Source organism: Staurois parvus, unplaced genomic scaffold (genome assembly GCF_062004578.1).
Source record: "Staurois parvus isolate SC_StPar_1 unplaced genomic scaffold, SC_StPar_1.0 ptg000154l, whole genome shotgun sequence".
NCBI lineage: Eukaryota > Metazoa > Chordata > Amphibia > Anura > Ranidae > Staurois > Staurois parvus.
Window position 1 is genome coordinate 4,653,472 of NW_028317950.1, and position 23,595 is coordinate 4,677,066.

The window sequence follows — 23,595 nt, forward strand, 5'->3', positions numbered from 1 at the left end:
CTTTAGCTCTCTTAATCGGGGAATCTGCATAATACCATATTGGATAATCTCTAGATTTCAACTTCACCTTAGATTCTATCTCAAGATGAGTCTCCTGCAAAGAAACCACCGAAACTGCTTGATGATGTAACTCCTTAAATAATCTAAATCTCTTCCCAGGACAATTTAACCCTTTTACATTATAAGTAATGACTTGTAATTCTTCCATTCTTTTTGTGTCTTTCTTTTACCTTTTCAACCAGAGATCGCCAAATTATCTTCCTTTTCTTTTCCCTTGCTTTGATACCTCTCTCAATCCTGCAGAGTATTACCCTTATTATCCCATTCCCTCCCCCCCTCACCTCCCCCCATTCTCCCCCCCCTCCACCCTCCCCCATCCCCCTCCCCCCTCCCACACCCTCTCGGAACCCCCCTAACCTCACCCCCTCCCCACCCCCCTCCCCCCCGCTAGGCATCTAATATACCTACTAATCATTTGTGGTTCTAAGAACCACTGTTGATTATTTTTGGGGTTTGAACTCTGTCCATGGACCGCTCCTCCTCCTTCGCCCTCCTCCCCAGCTCTTCCCATCCGTTATCTTATTTCTTTCTTTACTTTTAACATTCCGCGGTTTCACCCCTAGGGAAAATCTCAGGAAAATCTCTATTTGGACAGTAATTAATTCTACTTTCTCCCTCTAACAGTCTGCCATTCCTCTTGTCTTGCCTCTCCTCCTTTATTTTCTTCTTCCCATCCAAGGATCTCCATCCTCTGCAACTCAAGTTTTTCACAAAAGTCTCTCATATCTTCTGGGAATCTCAGGTAGGCTGTTATCCCATTTTTCCACCCAATCAGACAAATTGGGGTTCCCCATCTATAGAACACCTTTTTTCTCATCTGCTCTGTCAGTGGTTTCAAAGTTCTTTTTCTCCACAAAGTTTCTGGTGTAAGGTCTGCAAAGATCTGAATGTCCATTTCACCATATTTAATCATTTTTTTCCCTTTAATCTTCCTCCATATCTCTTCTCTATCTCCATATCTGTGTATTTGGACTATTACATCTCTTGGTTTTTCCTTCTCGCCACTTTGAAACTTTCCTTTTCTCCAAACGCCATCTGTTTTAATCACCTCTGACGCAGCTCTATTCAATATGTAATTTAAAATTTTACATATTTCTTTTTGTAATATTTCCCCTTCTATAGTCTCTGGGATTCCTCTCAGCCTTAGATTGTTCTTCCTGTCCCTATTTTCTTGTACTTCCAGTTTATACAGCAGCTTTACTTGCGTTTTCTCCATATTTTTTACTTTTTCCTGCAATTGAGATATATTCTGGGCCTGATATTTTATTTTTCCTTCCATTTCCTCCACTCTTGTCAACACCTGCCCCAGATCCTTCCGTATAGTTGCCATTTCATTCTTTATTATCTTTTCTAAGGCCTCAAACATTTCTGCCATCTCTTTTTTGTTTGGTGCTTGTAGGTCACTTTCCATTTCTTTCCCCTCCGCTGTTTCCAATATCTGCTGGTTAGTGGTATCCAAGCCCGATGATAATCTAGGACTTTTTTCCAGACTGATGTCCCCTTCTCTTTTCCCGTTTGTGCTTTGTGGTCTTTCTGGGGTTATATTTCCCTGCGATATATATTTTTTAATTGTTCCTGATTGGGACCCTTTAAGCTCACTTCCTTTAATGCTCTTATTCTTCATGTCTTCTATAGGGTTCTTTTATTTTTCCATATGTTATTAAATAGTATACTCCTATAATAGGGTCCCCTTTTGCCTGTTAGGTTATCCTCTAGTTTTCCTGCTTCAGTTACTAAATTAGTCTCTCTTTCCAAATACCCTGGGAATCCCCTCCTTTCTCTTCTCTTTTGTTTTCTTTTTTGTTGGGTCACATGCAACAAGCAAACCCTTGTAACTGTCATTTTAACGTCACCATGTAAAGGATGACAAACATATAAATAAAGCCATGTGGAATAAAAAAAGGAACTTGTGTATGGAGCACCATCATCCCAGGTATTTACCCCAGTCAGTTACCAGAGTACAGAGCTTTCCCTGTAGTGCTCCTTTAAATACCTTTGTAGAAGGTAAGGACACTTTCACTGCCGTTATCTAAATTCCTTTCAAGTTCCAGACCTGACAAGTGCAGGTTCTTTTTGCTGAAGTGGCATTTTTGAAACTTGAGCTTTTGAGAGGCCCTTATCCAGGGAAGAAGGTGCTGAGTGAAGCTCATAGATCGTTTTTTTTTTTTTCCCATTCTTTGTAGCAAATATGAATTATTTAAAGCAGGGGTCTCCAAACGTTTTAGACAAAGGGTCAGTTTACTGTCCTTCACACTTTAGGAGGTCCAGTGGGACTATAAAAAAATACATAGTGCCTGTGGACAGTATGAGGAGGAATAGGGCCTCATTATTGGTATCAGTGGGAGGAATAGTGCCCCATCTTTGGTGTCAGTGGGAGAGATAGTGCCCCATCATTGGTATCAGTGGGAGGAATAGTGCCCCATCATTGGTATCAGTGGAAGGAATAGTGCCCCATTATTGGTATCAGTGGGAGGAATAGTGCCCCATCATTGGTATCAGTGGGAGGAATAGTGCCCCATCATTGGTATCAGTGGAAGGAATGGTGCTCCATCATTGGTATCAGTGGGAGGAATAGTGCCCCATCATTGGTATCAGTGGAAGGAATAGTGCCCCATTATTGGTATCAGTGGGAGGAATAGTGCCCCATCATTGGTATCAGTGGGAGGAATAGTGCCCGATCATTGGTATCAGTGGAAGGAATGGTGCTCCATCATTGGTATCAGTGGAAGGAATAGTGCCCCATCATTGGTATCAGTGGAAGGAATAGTGCCCCATCATTGGTATCAGTGGAAGGAATGGTGCTCCATCATTGGTATCAGTGGGAGGAATAGTGCCCCATCATTGGTATCAGTGGAAGGAATAGTGCCCCATTATTGGTATCAGTGGGAGGAATAGTGCCCCATCATTGGTATCAGTGGGAGGAATAGTGCCCGATCATTGGTATCAGTGGAAGGAATGGTGCTCCATCATTGGTATCAGTGGAAGGAATAGTGCCCCATCATTGGTATCAGTGGAAGGAATAGTGCCCCATCAATGGTATCAGTGGAAGGAATAGTGCCCCATCAATGGTATCAGTGGAAGGAATAGTGCCCCATCATTGGTATCAGTGGAAGGAATAGTGCCCCATCATTGGTATCAGTGGAAGGAATAGTGCCCCATCATTGGTATCAGTGGAAGGAATAGTGTCCCATCATTGGTGTCAGTGGGAGGAATAGTGCCCAATAATTGGTATCAGTGGGAGAAATACTGCCCCATCATTGGTATCAGTGGAAGAAATAGTGTCCCATCTTTGGTGTCAATGGAAGAAATAGTGTCCCATCTTTGGTGTCAGTGGGAGAGATCGTGCCCCATCATCAGTATTAGTGGGAGGAATAGTACCCCAACATTGGAGTCATTGGAAGGAATAGTGTTTCATCATTGGAATCAGTGGTAAGAATATGTCGCCATCTTTGGTGCCAATGGAAGGAATAGTGCCCCATCATTGGTATTACTTGGAGGAATAGTACCCCGACATTGATGTCATTGGAATAAATAGTGTCCCATCGTAGGTGTCATTGGTAAGAATATGTCCCCATCTTTGGTGTTAGTGGGAGAGATGGTACCCCATCATTATTGTTAGTGGGAGGAATAGTACCCCAACATTTGTGTCATTGGAAGGAATAGTGTCCCATCATAGTGCCCCATAATTTGTGTCAGTAGGGGGGAATAATGCCCCATCATTGGTGTCAGTGGAAAGGACAGGGACAGTGCCCCATCATTGGTGTCAGTGGGAGGGACAATCCCCCATCATTGGTGTCATTTGCAGGAATAGTGTCTCATTGTTAGTATTAGTGGGAAGAATAATGTTCCAACATTTATATCAGTGGAAGGAGTTATGACCCATCATTGGTTCCATTGGAAGGAATAGAGCCCCACTGTTGTTGTCAATGAGAGGAATATTATATCCCACTGTTTGTGTCGTTGGAAAGAATGGTGCCTCATCATTGGAGTCAGTAGGAGGATACAATGCCTTGTATCAATGAAAGGAATACTGCCCAAGTGCCACATTTAGGCAAGCAAAGGACTTCAGGCCACAGTTTGGAGAACACTGATATAAAGCATCTTTAAAATATAGGCTACAGTCAGGGTATGTAGTTGTAAGCTATAATAAAAAACATGGAAAAAAAGCACAATGTTTTAGTGGTTTGTACTCCTGCTTTGCAACGCTGGGGTGCTCGGTTTGAATCCTGGCAGGATACTATCTATAGGCAGTTAGCATGTTCTCCCTGTGCTTGTGTGGGTTTCCTATAAGTTGTCTGGTGTCCTCCCACGCTCTAAAGGCATGCCAGTAGGTTAAATTGGCCCTAGTATGTGTATGTATACATGCCTTGCTCTTTTGACTAAGATCAAGTTTAGCATCTAATTTTATGTGTCCAGCATATGTGTCATTTATGTGTCATTCTTGCCTCTGGTTTGGATGGCTAGTTCTATAGGATACCTGTTGGTATGATGAGGGTCCTGAGGGATCTTCCCCGTGGGCAAGAAATTAAATTAAGTGGCCACTGGGTAAGGTTCGGGCGGGAGTATTGCTCTGATGTGGAGGGTTCTAAATGGCCATGATTTGAATTAGGGCGGGGGTGGCAGAGGGCCTGTGGGTGTCTAGTGCCCCCTAGACGTATCATCCATGGGGGTGTAGGAATAACACCATGGGTTTTGGACCCCACAGTTTGAAACTGCTTTTTTTTGGGGCTGAATATGTTGGATAGTTTTTGCCGTGGGCGCACGAAGCATCATGACAGCGGCATGTAAATACCCCCCTTCACTGCCATTTTAGCTTAAGGGGGGGTGGTTGGTGGGCCCTAAGAACTTCTCTCAATCATGTGTTTTTAACACCCCCACCTGCTAGGGACATTGTGTCCACCTTCTATGCACAGAACACCTCCAGTTTACCATATTGCATTTTACAGAAAATGTTTACAGCGGCTGCAGATTGAAAAGGAAAGGGAATTTTTTATAACATTGAATTATTCAATTACACTATGACTTATGTAGCAATTGTATATTCTGTATTAATTTTTTTTTTTTTTGTTCGAAAGTGGCGTTCCCCTTTAAGTATCCCCGTGTGTACAAACAAGGCCTAGTCTGAATACCGAAAGATCCGCTTGAATTCAATCAGTCTTACTTATACACATTTGTTTTATTCTCTTACTTTTTTTTCCGAACCAGTGGAAATGTATTCTTTTTGGGTTTAATTTGGTACTTTTGATGTTTTTTGTGCTTGTTTATATTTGTTGGAAAAATATTTAAAGAAAATAGACACACAAAAACTAAAATATGGACATAAAAAATAAACTACAGACACAAAAAAAAAGTATTTTTTGGTTGACTTCAGTTCTGTGCTTCTTTTACCAGGTCGAGTGGTGGATGTGGAGAATGGAATCATCTGTGAAAATATCCCCATAGTCACCCCAACAGGAGACGTCGTAGTGGCGAGCCTTAATATTCGGGTAAGTTCTGAAAAATGCTTTTCATCAGGTTTGGAACAGCCAGCCATGAGCCCGAATAACCAAAGCTTTCACCTTTCCTCTATTTAATATCGTTAGTGTGATGAACCCGGCCACCTAAACCATTCTCTGTGATAACTCTTCCTGAAATCTAGATAAACAGATTACACCCTGCTAATCAGGCCTTCCATTCTACATTTAATTGACTTAGTTAGCGGCAAAGATTGCCTTCGATTGATAAACTTGGACGCAGTATTAAATTATCATCTGGACTCCGGATTTACTATATTATTCTCCAAAGACATAGTTTATGTTTGATAAGTGTTGGACTTGTTATCACCAGTGATAGGAGGGAGGGCAAAGTCAATGTCCAAAGACCAGGGCCATGTTGGCAATACTCTTTAATAGTGTAGAGTAGGTCTCTCCCTGGTACAATAGCCGTGACCTTGGCCCTCGTTTACACAAGTCTTTGTATACCAACATATAGTTGTTTTAATAGGTAGAAGTTCATGTTGGTCATGTAACACATTTATTGTTTGACTTAAAGGGACTCTGTCAACGTTTTCAAGGAAGCCCTTCTCTTTTATGGATGGTGCTAGTTGTTAGCCACCAAGATGTTCTCAGTCTTTTTGAAGGTGGAGGATGAAGTGGTTGTGATGTCCAAGAAACATTGCAATTGTGCTAAATACCTCAAATCCATTACACCTTGTGCTGCAGTAGAATGGAGATGTTAATTGTCCTCTTCACGAACAGTGGAAGGGTCTAAGAGCACCATGGGTTGGTTCAACTCAGTAAAAGTGTCAGGACCCAGATCTGAACCTGCGAAATCTGCTGTGTCTGGCAATGTCTCTTCTTCCTAAGTCACTTAGGATGCTGGACAGCTCCGTGGACAATTCTGTGAATGATCTTGCCCTTAAGCATGGTTTTCTTGAACTCCTTGCTCCTCTCATGAACTGCCTGATTTAAGCCATGTCTCTGTACTTCCTGTTTGCCAAATTTTTGTGCTCTCTCCAGCCAATATCTCGCTCTTGTCACTCCTACTGCCGTCCGTATCTTCACTACCACTCATTGCTAACTTTTGGCTTGCTCCCCGGCTACACTTCTGCTTGGTCCTCAAATTCTGCTTGATTCCAACCTGCAGCCATTCAACCCGCACCTTCACCTTACTGACTACGCTTCTGCTTGACTCCAAGCTGCAACCACTTGTTACCGACCTTTGGCTTGTTAACTAACTACGCTTTGGTTAGATGGGGAGGTGGCGTTGGAGCATGCTGTGCATGTGTCTCTCCTTTGAGGATTGGGCACTTATGTGGCCTTGATTTACTGCTGCCACTTCCCCCTTTGGGTGTTTCCAATTACATGATTGAGTGTTCTACTTGGACCGGTATTTCTGTCACTTTCCTTTCCCTGATGTAATGCTATTAGTATGGCGGCGATAATCAGTATTCATTGAGCAGGTATCTTTTTTTTTATATAGCTCCACCTTTAAAAGTTAGTCTATGGGCTCCTTCACCAACCATTTGCGCTGTCTTTATGTCCAGGCTGATTTAAACTACCTACTAATTGGCTTGCATACAATGTGTACAATTGAGCCAGTCATGCTATTGCTGGTGCTATGTCTAATATCTCCTGAAGAAGCCTTAAAATAGGCGAAACATGTTGAGAAATAATGCACTGAATAAGTATCATCACCAAGTTTTAGATACTCTAATGTATATTTTTGTATTATGACTTTTAAGTGATTTGAAATAAATGTTGTTTTTTTTAGTTACAACTTTCTCATTATTGATGGCACCCTTAAAGTCCCGCCTACTTTCTTTTCATTAGTGAGGGGGTTATTCTCCTCCTCTTTATCTTTCTTTGTATCCCTGCCTCCCTTTTTGTGCATTTATGTAACTACGCTTCTGATTTTTCCTACCTGCTATATCTACTACTGGACCCCGGCTTGCTTACCTCCTGGTGGAGCGATCTTGAGGACTGCGTCCTGGTCCTAACATGCAGCAAAACCCATCACCACCATCAGGAGCTCTGATGAAGACCGGTTTAGAACTTGGGCTCACCTGAGGTGTTGAGTCTGTGTCATCTGCCTTGGTGACCTTCTGTTCTTATCCAGCTGGTCAGTGGGGTTCTCTCTACTGCTATAGTTACTGGCCCTCTGAGCCTGATTCCAGACCCTGACAGTTTACTAATCTTCATATAAAAGTAATTAGACAAAGCTAACTCTCCATACTCCCCTTTTATTAGTGTCCATAAGCTGGGCTGTCAGTGAGAAATTACGCTGCTGTCATTTTAACTTTCATTGCCTTACAATTGTATGCAGTTAGGCTTCAGTATGGGCTTCTATTACAGCCTGTTTACAGGCTCTGATGAAGGGGAGCCTTGAGCCTCCAAAACACATTGGCTTTGTCTCTTGGCTTTCTATTAGGATTAATCAACTTTTACTGGACCAGAGACCCTTGGGGATATGCATAAGGCAAGCCATAGGGGATGTGATTTTCTTTCCTGCAACCAAAGGTTGCAAAAATGTAAATCACTCCATTCCCATCAACACAGTCAGTCCCGCAGTATTATTGTGTTCTCCCGGCAGAGAGTCTTCCCTGCCCGCAGAACACAATGATTACTTTATGGCGGTTATAGCAGTCGCATGCAGAAAATTCAACAGGCTGGTTATACTGAAGTCAATCGATGGATCAACTTCAGTACCTGCCAGCTTGCTCATAGATGGATCGAATCTCAGCCTGCCCCTGCTAAACCGGCTGAGATTCGTTCCATCTATGGCCAGTGTAACAGAGAACTGGAGATCAAGCATGATTTTCCCTTTGGGATTCAGTGCTCCTATCCCACATTTTGCATATGAAAGGAGCTGAGAAGACAAGTGGAAGAGGGCCAGGAGCAGTGTAGGTAAGGGGGGCATTTCAGGGTATCTGGGAAACTAAGGTTTGGCCAAGAGGAGTGAGGGATTGGCCAAGAGGAGTGAGAGGAGGCCAAGAAAGTAAGGAGAGGTTAGAATGGGGCCAGGAACATGACTTGTGGTGGATGGTAGAAGTAGGACCCTGAACCAATCGAGGAGTCATGCGTGTGGCAGCAGGTAGAGATGGTTGTGGCTGGGTGTTGAAGGACCTCGTTGATGTTTCAATGTAGCACAGTGAGCAGAGACAGGGATTCCTGGCCTAAGTATCCAAACAGAGCAAGAGATGGTGTTCTTAGAAACGTGGGTTACCAGCATAAGGACCAGCGTAGATGGGCCTCTCTTCTATTTCCTCCTACTCCACCGCGGTGTCTGTCAGTGGCTGTGCTATTCTGGAGCACATTTCAGGGGAGCTTATCCCCTTCATCAGTGGAACATTAATGGCCATGGCTATTTAAGGATCTTACAAAGAGAACTAATTGTTAATTGAATTAGCGACAATTTGTGGCAATTGACCATCACAAGTTCCTTTGATCTTCTATCCAATGCAGCTTCTCACTAACAGATGCTGGAAGAAACAATGTGTGTTTGTACAACTTGAGAGGGAACAATAAAACCATTTTCTATCAGCGCAATTATGTTTCTGTTTTTAACCACTTTGGGTCTGGGACAACTTTGTAATTTTTCGTACACATGATAAAATCTGCATTTGCATTCTGGTGTGCGTGGAGCAATGGATTTACCGCTATTTTTTTTTTCATTTTTATTTATTATAGTTCAGTTTTTTAACACTTTTTTTATTTACTGTATTGCCATCACAAGGGAGCGAACAAGCTCCCTATGTGATAAGGTGGGCAGGTGACAGGTCCTCTTTATGGAGACATCAGAGAGATCCAATGTCTCCCCTGCCCTACATACAGCTAATCAAGCACAGACTGCACGTGATTAGCTACTTACCCATCTACAGTAGCTGGGAAATGACACCTCTGAACTGGGATGTGACAAAGTGCTCATCACTTTGGGTTCGTTAGTCATAGAGCATGTTAATTCTGAATGGGCATCTCTTTTAAACCTGATATGCTTTGTATTTTTCTAAATAAAAGAGGCACGTGTATTCTTACTTAAATCTTGGTGTGCTTTTTTTTCTTCCAGATCTGTGCAGTAATCCAGTGTGAGACTTTTCCTTCCTGTAATAAAGACCGCTCACTGCTGCTCTCTCTTTTTGTGCACAGTGACTGGTCTTGTCTCAGCCCCCTCCTGTAGGTTTTTTTGCAGCCTGTGGTGGGAGGGGCCTGCTGGACCACTCCCACAGCTCTGCTCTCTGCACAGGGCATAATACAGCACAGTGATGATGCTACAGCTACTTTTAGAAGGTAATATCTGGCATTGCAAAATCATTTGGTGCACACAAAGTAGAAGTATCTACTTTGTGGCTATTGAGAAGACATTTAAATTAACTCTTCTGTGCCCAGAGTTCAGCTTTATAAATATAATGAAGTATTTTAGTACTGGTATGGTCACTGTTTTTGTTCTTTCATTGTGTCACTTTCATTCTGTTACAGGTGGAGGAGGGGATGCACCTGCTTATCACAGGACCCAATGGCTGCGGGAAAAGCTCTCTCTTCCGGATCTTGGGAGGTCTCTGGCCAGCATACAACGGGGTGCTTTACAAGCCCCCACCCCAGCATATGTTTTACATACCACAAAGGTGAAATATTTTCCTAATTTGTCATGTTTTCCCATGCACTTGTTAAATGGTTTAAGGCTAGTTCACATGTGCTTTGACCTCTTAAGAGTGATCTGTATTCGGATCACTCTTCACAGACCATTTGACAGGCAGTGAGGAGGTGTTGTAGTGCTTACTTTAACCCTTTGAACCCTGCACTAAAGCACTGCAACCATGTGTATTGCGCATGGTTGCAGGGTGCTTGCAGACCAGCCCCATTTACTTGAATGGGTCCCGCTCGATGGGTACTTGGGTACTACACCCACCAAAAATAACAGGGGGTATAATTCCTGCTGCAGCTGCAAACCATCTGTACAACCCTGGCTGCCGCCTCTGCAGCTGAAGGTGGGAGCAGTTGGGGGGCAGTAAAAACGTTCTCTCTGGACTTTTACCATTCCATAACCACATGTTATCAAGCCCTTAGTTATAACTGATCAGCGGATCTTTTTTTCCCATCGTTTCCAAACTTGCTTGTTCTAAGAGATCTATAAATGGATCACCATACAAGTGTCTCTCAGACGCACTCACCCTTATTAACCCCCCTGGCGGTATTCCCGAGTGTAGCTCGGGGTAAAGTTTCAGTCTTAAAAGCGCTAACCCCGAGCTACACTTGGGAATAACATGCAGCACTGCTCCGGGATCCCTCGGTCACTTACCTTGTCCTTCGCTCCTGCGATGTCCCTCCTGCAGTGTCCCCTGCAATGTCCTCCGGTGGATGCCAGCATCTGTCATCTGGGTTCCGTCCCCTGCGAAGTCGGGACGTATGGGGGACGGAACGGCGGGAAATTTGAAAATGACATATTGTGACATTCACTAAATTCACTAAAATCACATAGTAAAACATTACTGTATCAAACCATTTCACATACATTTTGTCCCTAGTGCTTTGTCCTGTGCCCTGCCTGCATTTTTACTGTTCTTTTTGCCTGGAAACTGAGAAACGTCCATGGCGTCCAAAAAGCGTCCCTTTAGGTCAAAATCGGTTTTAGACCAGCTAGAGAACAGCGATAGTAAATTAGAACTACTTGCAGAATTGAGTGATAATGATTCGTGGGAAAATTTGTCATCAGACACTGAAAACGATTTTGCGACTTTGCTCAGCGATGTGCGAACTTGGCGCTATATTTCAAATTTCAGTGTTTTTGGTTTGATTATATTATTGAAATAAATTTATTATTATATTATTTTTTATGATTATTTATTAAATTATAATTTAGGATTTCGTGTTTCAAATTTTATCATACCCGGGATGTCTACTAGACTCTTGTTCGGACAGATTTCAGTGAGTTATTCCTAAAAATTACAGGCCTACAATAAAAAAAATACATATTTCCATGCAAAAAAATGTACCGCTTTGAGCACAGAAATATGGACATAATCAGACCGCTAGGGAGGTTAATATCTTAAAACTAATGACATTAAGTCATCAGACACACCACTGCGATTTAAAATCGCTCCATTTGTGTGCAATTTCAGGTGCGATTTCTGAAGACTTTATTGCTACTTGTAAAGATTTTCAACGATTTCTTGCAATTTGCTGTGTGATTTCCATTATATTCTATGTATGTGAAATGGCAACAATACTGCAGAAAAAGTAATGCAAGAACTACTTTGGATATTGCACTGCAGCAAATCACACATGTTAAGACACTGACATTCACATTCATTTGAAGCAATTTTGGGTGCGATTTCACTTTGCAAATCGCACCAGTGTAACTGGGCACTAAAGATTTGTTGTTTTAAATTACAAATTTGTCACACTTACCTGCTCGTGTAGTAGTTTCACCCACAGCAGCCTCGATCCTCCTCTGTTTGGGTCCCCCACCAACGCTCCTCCCCCTTGGCCAGTGCCAACAATAGCAAGTCGCTTGCTATGGGGGTGCTGGTGCATGCTCGCTCCTGAGCCCTGCTTTATGCATCCACAAGACACAGAGAGCCATGGCTTGGCCTTGCCTCCCCACCCACACTGGCTGTGATTGACAGCAGTGGGAGCCAATGTTTCAGCCAATGAGAGAGAGAGAAACCCGGATAGCCAAGGCTCCTGTGTTCATAGCTGGATTGATATCAGGCTCAGGTAAGTATTGGGGGGAGGGCTGGAGGTGCACACTGAAGGTTTTTTATCTTCATGCATAGATTGCATGAAGGTAAAAAAAAACCTTCAGCCTTTACAACCAGTTTCATTGAATCCTCACTATGGTAAAATCGGATCTTATTTTACTATTTCTACAATTGGAAACTCAAAATCTATTTTTCAGGACATTTGGCATCCTATCCCAGTGTATACAGTGTTCTTAACTCCTTCCTGCTGGCTGCACACATATATGTGACCTCTTGGCGGGTGGGCCTTAACACCAAGAGGCCGCATGATTACCCAAACAAAAACAGAGCTGTGCTGAGCGCACGCACCTTGCTCGCTCCCGATAGAGTGGCGGCTAACGGAACGCTCCCGATCGGGAGCTTTCTGATCACATGAAGGCTGTGACAGCCAATCACGGCAGTCACATGATCACAACCTTGCCTTGCCTTCCAGCATTTAAAACCCCTTAGACTGGGTTCACACTGATGCGGTGCTGGAAACGCTGCAAATCCTGTGCATTTCCCGCACCGCATTGCAATCGCATGCCATTCATGCAATGTGATGCGGGTGTCAATCTTAAATTAATGACACCCTGAAGCAGATAGCAAAGAGCAATGCGATTGCCAGAAATTTAGGTGCAGGTAAAAATAAAAGGGTCTTACACCTTTTTGGTGCGGATTCGATGCAGTTGGACCCATACAAAATGTATGGCTCAAATCGCACCGCACAGACAATGCATGTAATTTGCACAGGATTGAGATCCAATTCGTGTGCGAATTACTTGCGGTGTCCCACATTGCATTAGTGTGAACCCAGTCTCAAAGGGCTGGAAAGCACGGGTGCCAAGGGGTTAAGTAACTTGTTTTTGTGAATCTGTTGCATTTAGGCAGCCCATACCTTATTCTTTGTTTATTTTTTTTCTTCTCCAACCAGCAGGTGGAACGAAAAAAGAATGACCTGATTCCCCCATCCACACAGTCCATGTTGATGGAATAATCCTCCCTGCTGATCTATTGTATTCTGATATATGGGAGACTTCCCCTCCATTAGAATACACTGATCAGCTCTGCCGACTATAGCTGACAGCACTGATTGTGCAGAAATTTTCCAATTGGCTGGTTGTATAGAAGTCACTCGTTAAATTGATGTCTGTACAACCAGCCTGCCCATATGTGTTTTGAAATATGGCCAGTTCCTGCTGAACTGGATGAATTTTGATCCATGTGTTTTCCAGAGGCAGGCTGTGATTGGGAGAGGGTGTGTTCCAGAGCCAGGCTGTGATTGGGAGAGGGTGTGTTCCAGAGCCAGGCTGTGATTGGGAGGGTGTGTGTGCGAGAGGCAGACTGTGATTGGGAGAGGGTGTGTTCCAGAGCCAGGCTGTGATTGGGAGGCATCAACAGCAGGGCTCTTACTTTACTTTCCATTCATCGTGCATCAGCATCAGAGGTTGGTCATCAGCTCTGAGGAAAGGGATTTGTCCCCGAAACGCATCAACAATTTGATCGCACTGACAGTGAGAACACCTTGCCCGCTGTTGTGGCCATTGTCATTTTTCTATGCTTTTTAGATACATGCTTTGTCTGTGAGTATGTTTTTATGATTTAATTCCTACAATAAACCTTGGATAATGCACTAGGTGTGTGCGCCACCTGTTTTCTCTCTATCCAGTGTGTGATTGGGAGGGTGTGTGTGCGAGAGGCAGACTGTGATTGGGAGAGGGTGTGTTCCAAAGGCTATGATTGGGAGGGGTGTGTGCCAGAGGCAGGCTGTGATTGGGAGAGGGTGTGTTGCAAAGACAGGCTGTGATTGGGGGGGGGTGCCAGAGGCGGGGTGGGATTGGTGGGGGGCATGGTGGCTGAATAAACTACCCAGTGCAGGCATGCTGTGTGTCTGCACAGTGTCCTGTACCTCTGAATAGCCAGCCAATGGATGAAAACTGACCACACTAACAGAGATCAGCTTCTGTGCCTTGTGGGACCTCTTGGTATTAATTTGAACACCCATACAGAAAAAAAGAAATCTTTAGGGTAACATATACACTTTAATTAAGAAATCAGGGTTCATCTGAAATGCTGTCATCCATTATATTCTGGGGTGCGGTGCAGGTAAAAACAATAAAAATCCAGTGTGGAAAACCCCCATTTCCCACACATAGTATGAATGAGCCCTAATACCTGCTCCCGTTGGCTCTTAATTGCACACTGGGACGTCAGCTGTTTAGTTGACAAAGGGTCCCAGCCAGAGTGTACTCTGTAGCATGCAGAGCAAAGGGGAAGAGCACAGGCGCTTATAAATGAGGATGTTCATGTAGTGTAGAAGGTTCTAAATGGTAAACTGTATAAAGAATAATTTAAAAAAATATTTATACCCAATTAGGAGATTATTGTAATTAACCACTTCCTGGCCGCGTTATAGCCAAAAGACGGATACAGCGCAGTTGGCTAGTTCTAGGAGAGCGTCCCTGGACTACCTCCCAGAATCACACCCCCTTCGCGCCCCCTGGAGTGCACTCCATGCATGAGCTGTGATTGCTGTGTCCTTTGGACACAGCTGATCATGTTCAAGGTAAAGGGCCAAACAGAGCCGCCTTTTACCATGTGATCAGCTGTGTCCAATCACAGCTGATCATAGTGTAAATAGAAAATGCCAGTTATCAGCAGTCCTCTCCTCATGCTTAAAGCGCATGAGAAGAGGACAGCCGGTAAGCGGCATTTCTCAGAGGGGACATCTACACTGATCATCAGTGCAGCCCTATCAGTGCTGACTATCCATGTCCATCAGTGCTGGCTATCCGTACCCATCAGTGCTGGCTATCCGTTCCAATCAGTGCTGGCTATCCATTCCAGTCAGTGCTGGCTATCCGTGCCCATCAGTGCTGGCTATCCGTGCCCATCAGTGCTGGCTATCCGTGCCCATCAGTGCTGGCTATCAGTGCCCATCAGTGCTGGCTATCTGTGTCTCCTCAGTGCTGGCTAACAGTGCCCATCAGTGCAGTCAGTTCCCATCAGTGGTGCCTATCAGTGCCCATCAGTGCCGCTTATCCGTGCCACATCTTGGTGCAGCCTCATCAGTGCAGCCTATCAGTGCCCATCAGTGTAGCCTCATCAACGCACATCAGTGAAGGAGAAGAATCACTTATTTACAAAACTTTATAACAGAAACTAGGAAAACTTTTTTTTTTTTTTTAATTTGTGGTCTTTTTTGTTTGTTTAGCAAAAAAATAACCCCAGTGGTGGTTAAATACCACCAAAATAAATCTCTATTTGTCTCAAAAAATAACAATTTCATTTGGGTAGTGTTGCATGACTGCGCAATTTGTCATTCAAAGTGTGACGGCGCTGAAAGCTGAAAATTAGCCTGGGCAGGAAGGGGGTAAAAGTGCCCTGTAGGCATGTGGTTAACACTATCATTCCAAGGGATATTTGAGATACCACTGAGTGGCTTTTACAGAGGGGTACAGGGGTATGCACTTAAAAAAAAGGCCACCTTAAGTGGATGAAAGGTGAAATTATTGGTTGACAGAGTTATACTTTTGCAATTCAACCTTAAAGATTTTCCACTTCTAAACTGTGGCTGCTGCACTGCATGTCTTTCCCACTAGATGGCAGCGCACCACTAAAGCATAATGTTTGATCACAATATATGAGCTGCAGCCATTCAGTTATGGTGATAATGATGATAAATGTGAAATTAGTAAAAAGGAGATCTTAATGTGTTTTTATAACCAAAATTATTTTAGGAAAAATTGTGCTAGTGGAGATAAACATTTTCTACATTTGATTCCTGTATGAACGACTACTGCAGTTCTTACCTGCTGGCAAAATACAGCTTTTTGTGGACCTGGGCACAGCTGTATGATATGCTATGGGTTCATGTAAACGACTGTAGAAAGAATCATAATCCAGAGCCGCATGTCGCCCTGGAGCGACTATGGCGTAAAACCAAATCCCAACAAGCCTTCACCCGCTACAAATCTGCCTTCCACACCTACACCTCCTCCCTCCACGCAGCCAAACAAGCCTACTTCCTGACCCTCATCAAGGTCCTCTCCTCCAATCCTCGCCGACTCTTCTCCACCTTCAACTCTCTACTCTCGCCACCCCCACCTCCACCTCCACCCAGCACCTCACTCACTGCCCTTGAGATTGCCAATCACTTCAAAAACAAGATTGACACAATTCGCAAGGACATCGCCGCAACTCACATGCCCTCTCAACCTGTCCCCTCTTACACAGCTACCCCCTCATCCCCCCTCTCCCTCGACATAACCCGCAGGGACTTTGTCGCTGCTCAAACTCCCTCCAACCCCGTTCCCCCTCACTCAGCTACCCCCTCATCACCCCTCTCCCACGACCCCACCACTGCTCTGACCTCCACTTCCACCCCACCCTTCATTCCTCATACTGAAGCCCCCCCAACACTTCACACCTTTGATTTTACTACCATCGAGGAAGTCTCCAAGATCCTCTCTGATGCCCGCCTCACCACCTGCCCCATCGACCCTATCCCCTCACAACTCCTACGACCTCCCTCCCCCTCCATCCTACGCTCCCTCACCCACATCTTTAATCTCTCCCTCTCCTCCGGCACTTTCCCCTCCCCTCTGAAACATGCACACATCACCCCCATACTTAAAAATCCCTCCCTGGACCCCCAATGACCCGAACAACCTCAGACCCATCTCCCTGCTCCCATTTACATCCAAAATCCTCGAGCGCCTAGTCTACACCCGCCTATGCTCTCACCTCAACGACAACAACCTCCTCGACCCCCTACAGTCCAGCTTCCATCCCCTACACTCCACCGAAACCGCCTTACTCAAACTCTCAAATGACCTGCTAACCGCCAAAGCTAATGGCCACTATTCAGTGCTCCTACTCCTTGACCTCTCTGCGGCCTTCGACACAGTCAACCACCCCCTCCTCCTCAAAAAAACTACACTCCCTCGGCCTCAGAGATTCTGCTCTCTCCTGGCTCTCATCCTACCTGTCACAACGCTCTTTCAGCATTACCTATAATGCTACCACCTCCCCCTCACTCCCCCTCTCTGTTGGGGTCCCTCAAGGCTCCGTCCTCGGGCCCCTTCTCTTCTCCATCTATACCTCCTCCCTTGGCCAACTCATACACTCTCATGGCTACAACTACCACCTCTATGCCGACGATACACAAATCTATCTCTCAACCCCCCACCTCACCCTCTCAGTCTCTGCTCGAATCACACACCTACTGAGCGACATATCAGACTGGATGTCGCTCCACTTCCTTAAACTGAACCTCTCCAAGACCGAGTTTCTTGTCTTCCCCCCAGCCCGGACACCACCCCCCAATGATTTCTTCATCATGTCCAACAACGCCACCATCAAACCCGCCCCGCAGGCCAGAGTACTTGGTGTCATTCTGGACTCCAACCTATCCTTCCAGCCCCAAGTCCAATCTTTAACAAACTCGTGCAGACTCCACCTCCGCAACATCGCCAAAATCCGCACGTTCATAACCCCAGAAACCACTAAACAGCTCATCCACTCCCTCATCATATCACGACTCGACTACTGCAACTCCCTCCTCACTGGCCTGCCTTGCCGCTGGCTTTCCCCGCTTCAGTCGAATACGGCAGTCAGACTCATTCACCTTTCCAACCGCTCTATCTCCGCCACCCCCCTCTGCCAATCCCTCCACTGGCTTCCGATTGCGCAACGGATCAAATTCAAAATCCTAACACTGACGTACAAAGTCGTCCACCACACTGCCCCGAACTACAGCACTGACCTAATATCCAAGTACCACCCAGCACGCACACTCCGCTCCTCACAAGACCACCTTCTCTCTAGTTCCCTGTCTCCTCCTCCCATGCCCGCCTCCAGGACTTCTCCAGGGTGTCACCCATCCTCTGGGACTCCCTGCCCCAACCCATCAGATTATCACCTACTCTCCTCTCCTTTAGGCGCACCCTGAAAACCCATCTCTTCAGGGAAGCCTACCCCACCCCCTGCTAACTTGCCGACCTCCTCCACTCTTCCTACCACTCCATCCCCCATAGCTATCTCCTCCTGTGCCACCATCCCCTCCCTCCTAGATTGTAAGCTCGAAAGAGCAGGGCCCTCGATCCCCTCATGTTTTGCATTGTATTGGTATTATTCTGTCACGTGTTCTGTCCCCCTTTGTAACGTACAGCGCTGAGCGAACTATTGGCGCTTTATAAATACTGTATAATAATAATAATAATAGTTCAAGTAGGGTTAACCAATACATTAATGTCGTGCCTGATGTCCTAGAATACGCCATTGTTGTGGGTATGATGGATTCATGTTTGATTCAGTTGCATCTCTTTGAAGTGTTTTAAAAAGTCTGTTTCTGATTCTAGTTCCCTTGCCTTTCAATGTGCTGTTTTTATGATGTGAGATTTGGTGAGCAAATGGCTATTTACTAAGCTGAGTAACACATTTGCTTTGCTTTTTCAGGCCTTACATGTCTGTGGGCACCCTCCGTGATCAGGTGATTTACCCTGACACTGCAGATGACATGAGGGCCAAAGACTTCACAGACAAGGACCTGGAAGCCATCCTGAATATTGTGAACCTGAACTACCTGGTGCAGAGAGAAGGAGGTGAGGATACAATACTCTGTACACATTGCACTGTCATCTCTCACCCCCTACTGGATGTTTTTTTATTACAGTGTACACAAACCCCAACTCTTAACTTCTCTGATTTGCTTTATTTTGTTCTATAAGGCTCCTTTCACACAGGGCAGAATCTGCTTTGCTCAGCAGGGGATCTGTTCTCGGATCCCCTGCTGAGCAAAGTGGGAGGATGACAGGTACTTGGTTTTTGCAGATCGGACACAAAGACAGCCCGCTCTGCTCTATGGGCGGCCGAGATTATAAGGACCAGCTGTCCATTTACACCTGACTGCCCTACAACCCGATCCACCTAGACAGAGAGGGAGAGATCCCTTCCCTTTTGTTTTTAGCTGCCAACATCGGATAGGAGGTAAGTGTGTGTAAACGTATAAATATAAAGTGCAGCGCTCTCCCTAAAAACTGATTACAATAAATTAAATTAATAGAATAGTGCACACTTAACTAAAATATTCTACATAAAATACACACTACTGAACATATGTAAAAAGATAGTGCATATACACATATGCACATAAACTAAGATAGTGCAAACCATGTGCTTCAAAGTGAAAATAAAGTGCAATTGGAGATAAAATAAAGTGCAATGAAATCACTCCAATCATCTATTAAACATAATAAAAAATAAAATATAAAATAAAAAAAAAGTGTCCAAATGCATCAAAAACTAGCAATCTTCATGCATGTGTCACACGTGTCCACACTGTGTGAATCCAAACTTTGGCCGTGATGGCTCCTCACCTCCTTGCCCAGACCCCACAGGGTCAGCTCGCTCAACAACAGGACACCCTTTAGATGACTCGCCAGGTCCTTCCTCGCCTCTTACACTCTAATAACGATCTCCTCCTCAGTTAATATGCAAATGAAAACTCACATAGTGTAATCCTGTTTATTCAATCAGTAGATATAAGATAAAAATTGCCCACTCACATTTAGAATCGTCTTGTAACAAGCCTTCAGTACCCCATGCTATGAATATCCTGCATGGGTATATGTATACAGGGGTTTCAAATATGGCCGCCACGCCGGAAATGACGTCACTGCGCTCCCAGAATCCTCCTCGCGTTCCATTCTGGGAGCGCGGTGACGTCATTTCCGGCGTGGCGGCCATATTTGAAACCCCTGTATACATATACCCATGCAGGATATTCTGCACTTTATATTTATACTTATTCACTTATTTTGGTAAAGGAGTTTTGTGTCAGCTGCTTGGCTAAATAGGGCCCCATTTTTAGCGCAGGAAGTTCTCGCACTAGTGTGTGTAAACGGACACTAGTCCGTCTACATCTGCCGGTCCATAGGGATACGTGGACCATCTGATCAGGTCCACCTGAGAAACTGTGAGGCTTGCCTGATCGGATTGCCCGTGTGAAAGGGGTCTTAAAGTGACACTAAACTTGGTTTAAAAAAAAAAAATTCTATTCAAACGTACTCCAGTGTTTCTCAGCATGAGACCAGGGCCCCGTAAATGCTTCCAACCCCTCCTGTGCTCCAGCAGTAAAAATAAATGTATACTTGTACAATAACAGTATGGGAATATATAATGTTTTGAAATTATGGAAGGTTCTGGATGGATCTGGGTGTCATTGTGGGGGTTGAAGGTTTTGGGAGGCTTTAGGGAACTCTACAACAGGTGGCCCTGTAGTGGATGGGTTTCTGGAGGGGGCTGGGGTTTTTTTGCAGAGGCAGTGTGGGAGACTGGAGGCACTGTAGGACACTGTAGGGGGCGTCAGCAAGCTAGGGGCACTTCAGGGGTCTGGGGGGCACTGTAGGACACAGTAGAGGGCAATGTGGGGGCAGGAGGCTCTGCAGCATGCTAGGGGGCACTTCAGGGGACTGGGGGGCATTGTGGGGGTACCCACTCCCACTTCCTCAATTTTCGCCATTCTTTGCCCCATCCCCTCCCTCCCGCAGCCTTTTGGGGCAGATCACATGTCCCAGGAGGCTGTAGAACCATTTTCAAAGTACTGCATGATCTCGCGCATGTTCACCAGTTCCCCAGGAAGCCACAGCCAGCTCTTATATCAAAGGTGGCGGGACTGGGACCTGCAGCGGTAATAAAAACCAGCTGCAGGACGGCAGCACTGGACCCCAGTCACTGGTAAGTACAGGATTTTAAAAGTCTTTAACTATGTACATCCATTTACCCATGTGCGTTATACTGCATGAATGGAATGTCAACTGTAGATTGCTTATTTATATTGGGAGAGGTCAATCAGAAAAGGAGGCGATCATTTATGGAAGGAGGCAATCATTTATTTATTGAATCGTATAGCCACCACTGGATGCATAGTAGGAATGGGGAATATGGACAATTAGGTTACAGGTGGATAATTTATGGAAAACGGATCTGTATGATGGCAATGCCAAGAGTTTCCCACCATACAATGACCAGACCAAAGCCAATTTCTCCAAAGAGCTGGCCAACTTCTCCTGAATGGAAATCAGCTTGGCATCATATTATCTATATGTATGGCCAGCTTCCGATATATACACTGCTCAAAAGAATTGAGGAACACTTTTTAATCAGAGTGTAGCATCAAGTCAAACTCCTGGGATATTGATCTGGACAGGTTAGTCGCAGAGGTGGTTGTTGATCAGTTTCAGCTGCTTTGGTGTTAATGAAATAAACCACAGGTGCACTAGATCGGCAACAATGAGACGACCCCCAAAACAGGAATAGTTTTACAGGTGGAGGCCACTGACCTTTTTTTCCGTACTCATCTTTTCTGATTGTTTTTCACTAGTTTTGCATTTGGCTGGGTCATTGTCACTACTGGTAGCATGAGGCGATACCTGGACCCTACAGAGGTCGCGTAGGCAGTCCAACTCCTCGAGGATGGCACATCAATATGTGCCATTGTCAAAAGGTTTGCTATGTCTCCCAGCACAGTCTCAAGAGCATGGAGGAAATTCCAGGAGACAGGTAGTTACTCTAGGAGAGCTGGACAGGAGTATAGAAAGTCCTTAACCCATCAGCAGGACCGGTATCTGCTCCTTTGGGCAAGGAGGAACAGGATGAGCACTGCCAGAGCCTACAAAATGACCTCCAGCAGGATACTGGTGTGAATGTCTCTGACCAAACAATCAGAAACAGACATCATGAGGGTGGACTGAGGGTCTGATGTCCTCTAGTGGGCCCTGTGCACAGCACCATAGAGCGGGATTGGCATTTTCCATTGAACACCAGAATTGGCAGGTCCACCACTGGCACCCTGTGCTTTTCACAGATGAGAACAGATTCACCCTGAGCACATGTGACAGACGTGAAAGGGTCTGGAGAAGCCGTGAGAACGTTATGCTGTCTAACATCGTTCAGCATGACCGTTTTGGTGGTGGGTCAGTGATGGTCTGAGGAGGCATATCCATGGAGGGATGCTAAGCTGGTGCAGTGGGCCCTGGGTTCCCACTGGTGCACGACAATGCCCGGTCTCATGTTGTGAGAGTATGCTAGGAGTTCCTGAAGTATGAAGGAATTGATACAATTGAATGGCCCCCACGCTCACCTGACCTAAATCCAATAGAACACCTCTGGGATATCATGTTTCTGTCCATCCGACACCGCCAGAGTGCACCTCAGACTGTCTAGGAGCTCAGTGATGCCCTGGTCCAGATCTGGGAGGAAACACCCCAGGACACCATCCGTCATCTCATTAGGAGCATGCCACGACGTTGTCAGGCATGCATATAAACATGCGGGGGCCATACAAACTACTGAGGACCAATCTGAGTTGCTGCAGTGAAATTTCAGCAAAATGGACTAGCCTTCTGCATTATTTTTTCACTTTGACTTTCGGGGTGTCTTTGAATTCCGTCCTCTGTAGGTCGATCATTTTCATTTCCATCAAGCTATGGGGCATCCTTACATTCCTAAGACATTGCCCCGTCCATGCCAGTATAGATATCCTGCATGAGATTTTTCCACATTGAAATCTGATGTGTTTTCAAAGAGTTCCTTTTAATTTTTCTGAGCAGTATATAAACTATGGTCACACAAGGGTGGAATTGGCTGGAGATGAAATAAAAAAAGTGAATACATTTGCACATGACTGTGTTTGGATCGTTGAGGTTTACTGTCCCCACGTGAGCAGAGTGGGGATTATACATGATCCTTTCTAATCTAGCCTTGAATACCGCTATCATCTTCTTAACCTCGGCCGCCTGTCCATATTCCAGCCTTGTGGTTATATAAGGGATTCAATCTTCTTACGGCCACATCAGGAAAGAACACTGTTGGTGCTCAGGGTCCCGGACTCAGCATTACCAGTGCAATGTGCTGTATGTACCAGAGATGAGAACAGAACAGCACAACACCCCGTTGTGTAAACCACATGTAAACCAAATCACTACGTTTTCACATAAGCTTTATAATATTAATAAATGTCATTTAAAATCCATTTACATTTCTAGTGTTCATTAAAATATTAGCTGGTGGTCCTGCCATGAAGGACCTTCCCTCCTCATAGGGTGACAACACTCTCTCCTGTGTCCTGGTTAGAAGAAACAAAGGAACAGCAGCGCAGGATTTCCGTCAGTAATACATGTAATTTTATTGAACAGTTAACAAAATAAAACATGTAACGTTCTTGACAAACTGCTCTGGTGCAGATCTCAACATAGAAGCAATTTCGAGTGTGTATAGTTAAGGACCATTTAAAACCCACAATACTTACCACTGTTTCAGTGGTCTGACACTCACAAGGT

General features: G+C 44.9%; 1 protein-coding gene across 1 annotated transcript in view; it reads left to right on the forward strand.

Annotated features, from left to right (window-relative positions):
- The window catches only part of ABCD1 (ATP binding cassette subfamily D member 1), a 121,001-nt gene that overhangs the window by 75,501 nt on the left and 21,905 nt on the right, over positions 1–23,595 (forward strand). Inside the window, exons 5-7 of the mRNA XM_089674945.1 lie at positions 5,452–5,546; positions 10,014–10,159; positions 18,713–18,858. Coding sequence (XP_089531071.1) covers positions 5,452–5,546; positions 10,014–10,159; positions 18,713–18,858 — 387 coding nt within the window. The remainder of the gene's footprint in view (positions 1–5,451; positions 5,547–10,013; positions 10,160–18,712; positions 18,859–23,595) is intronic.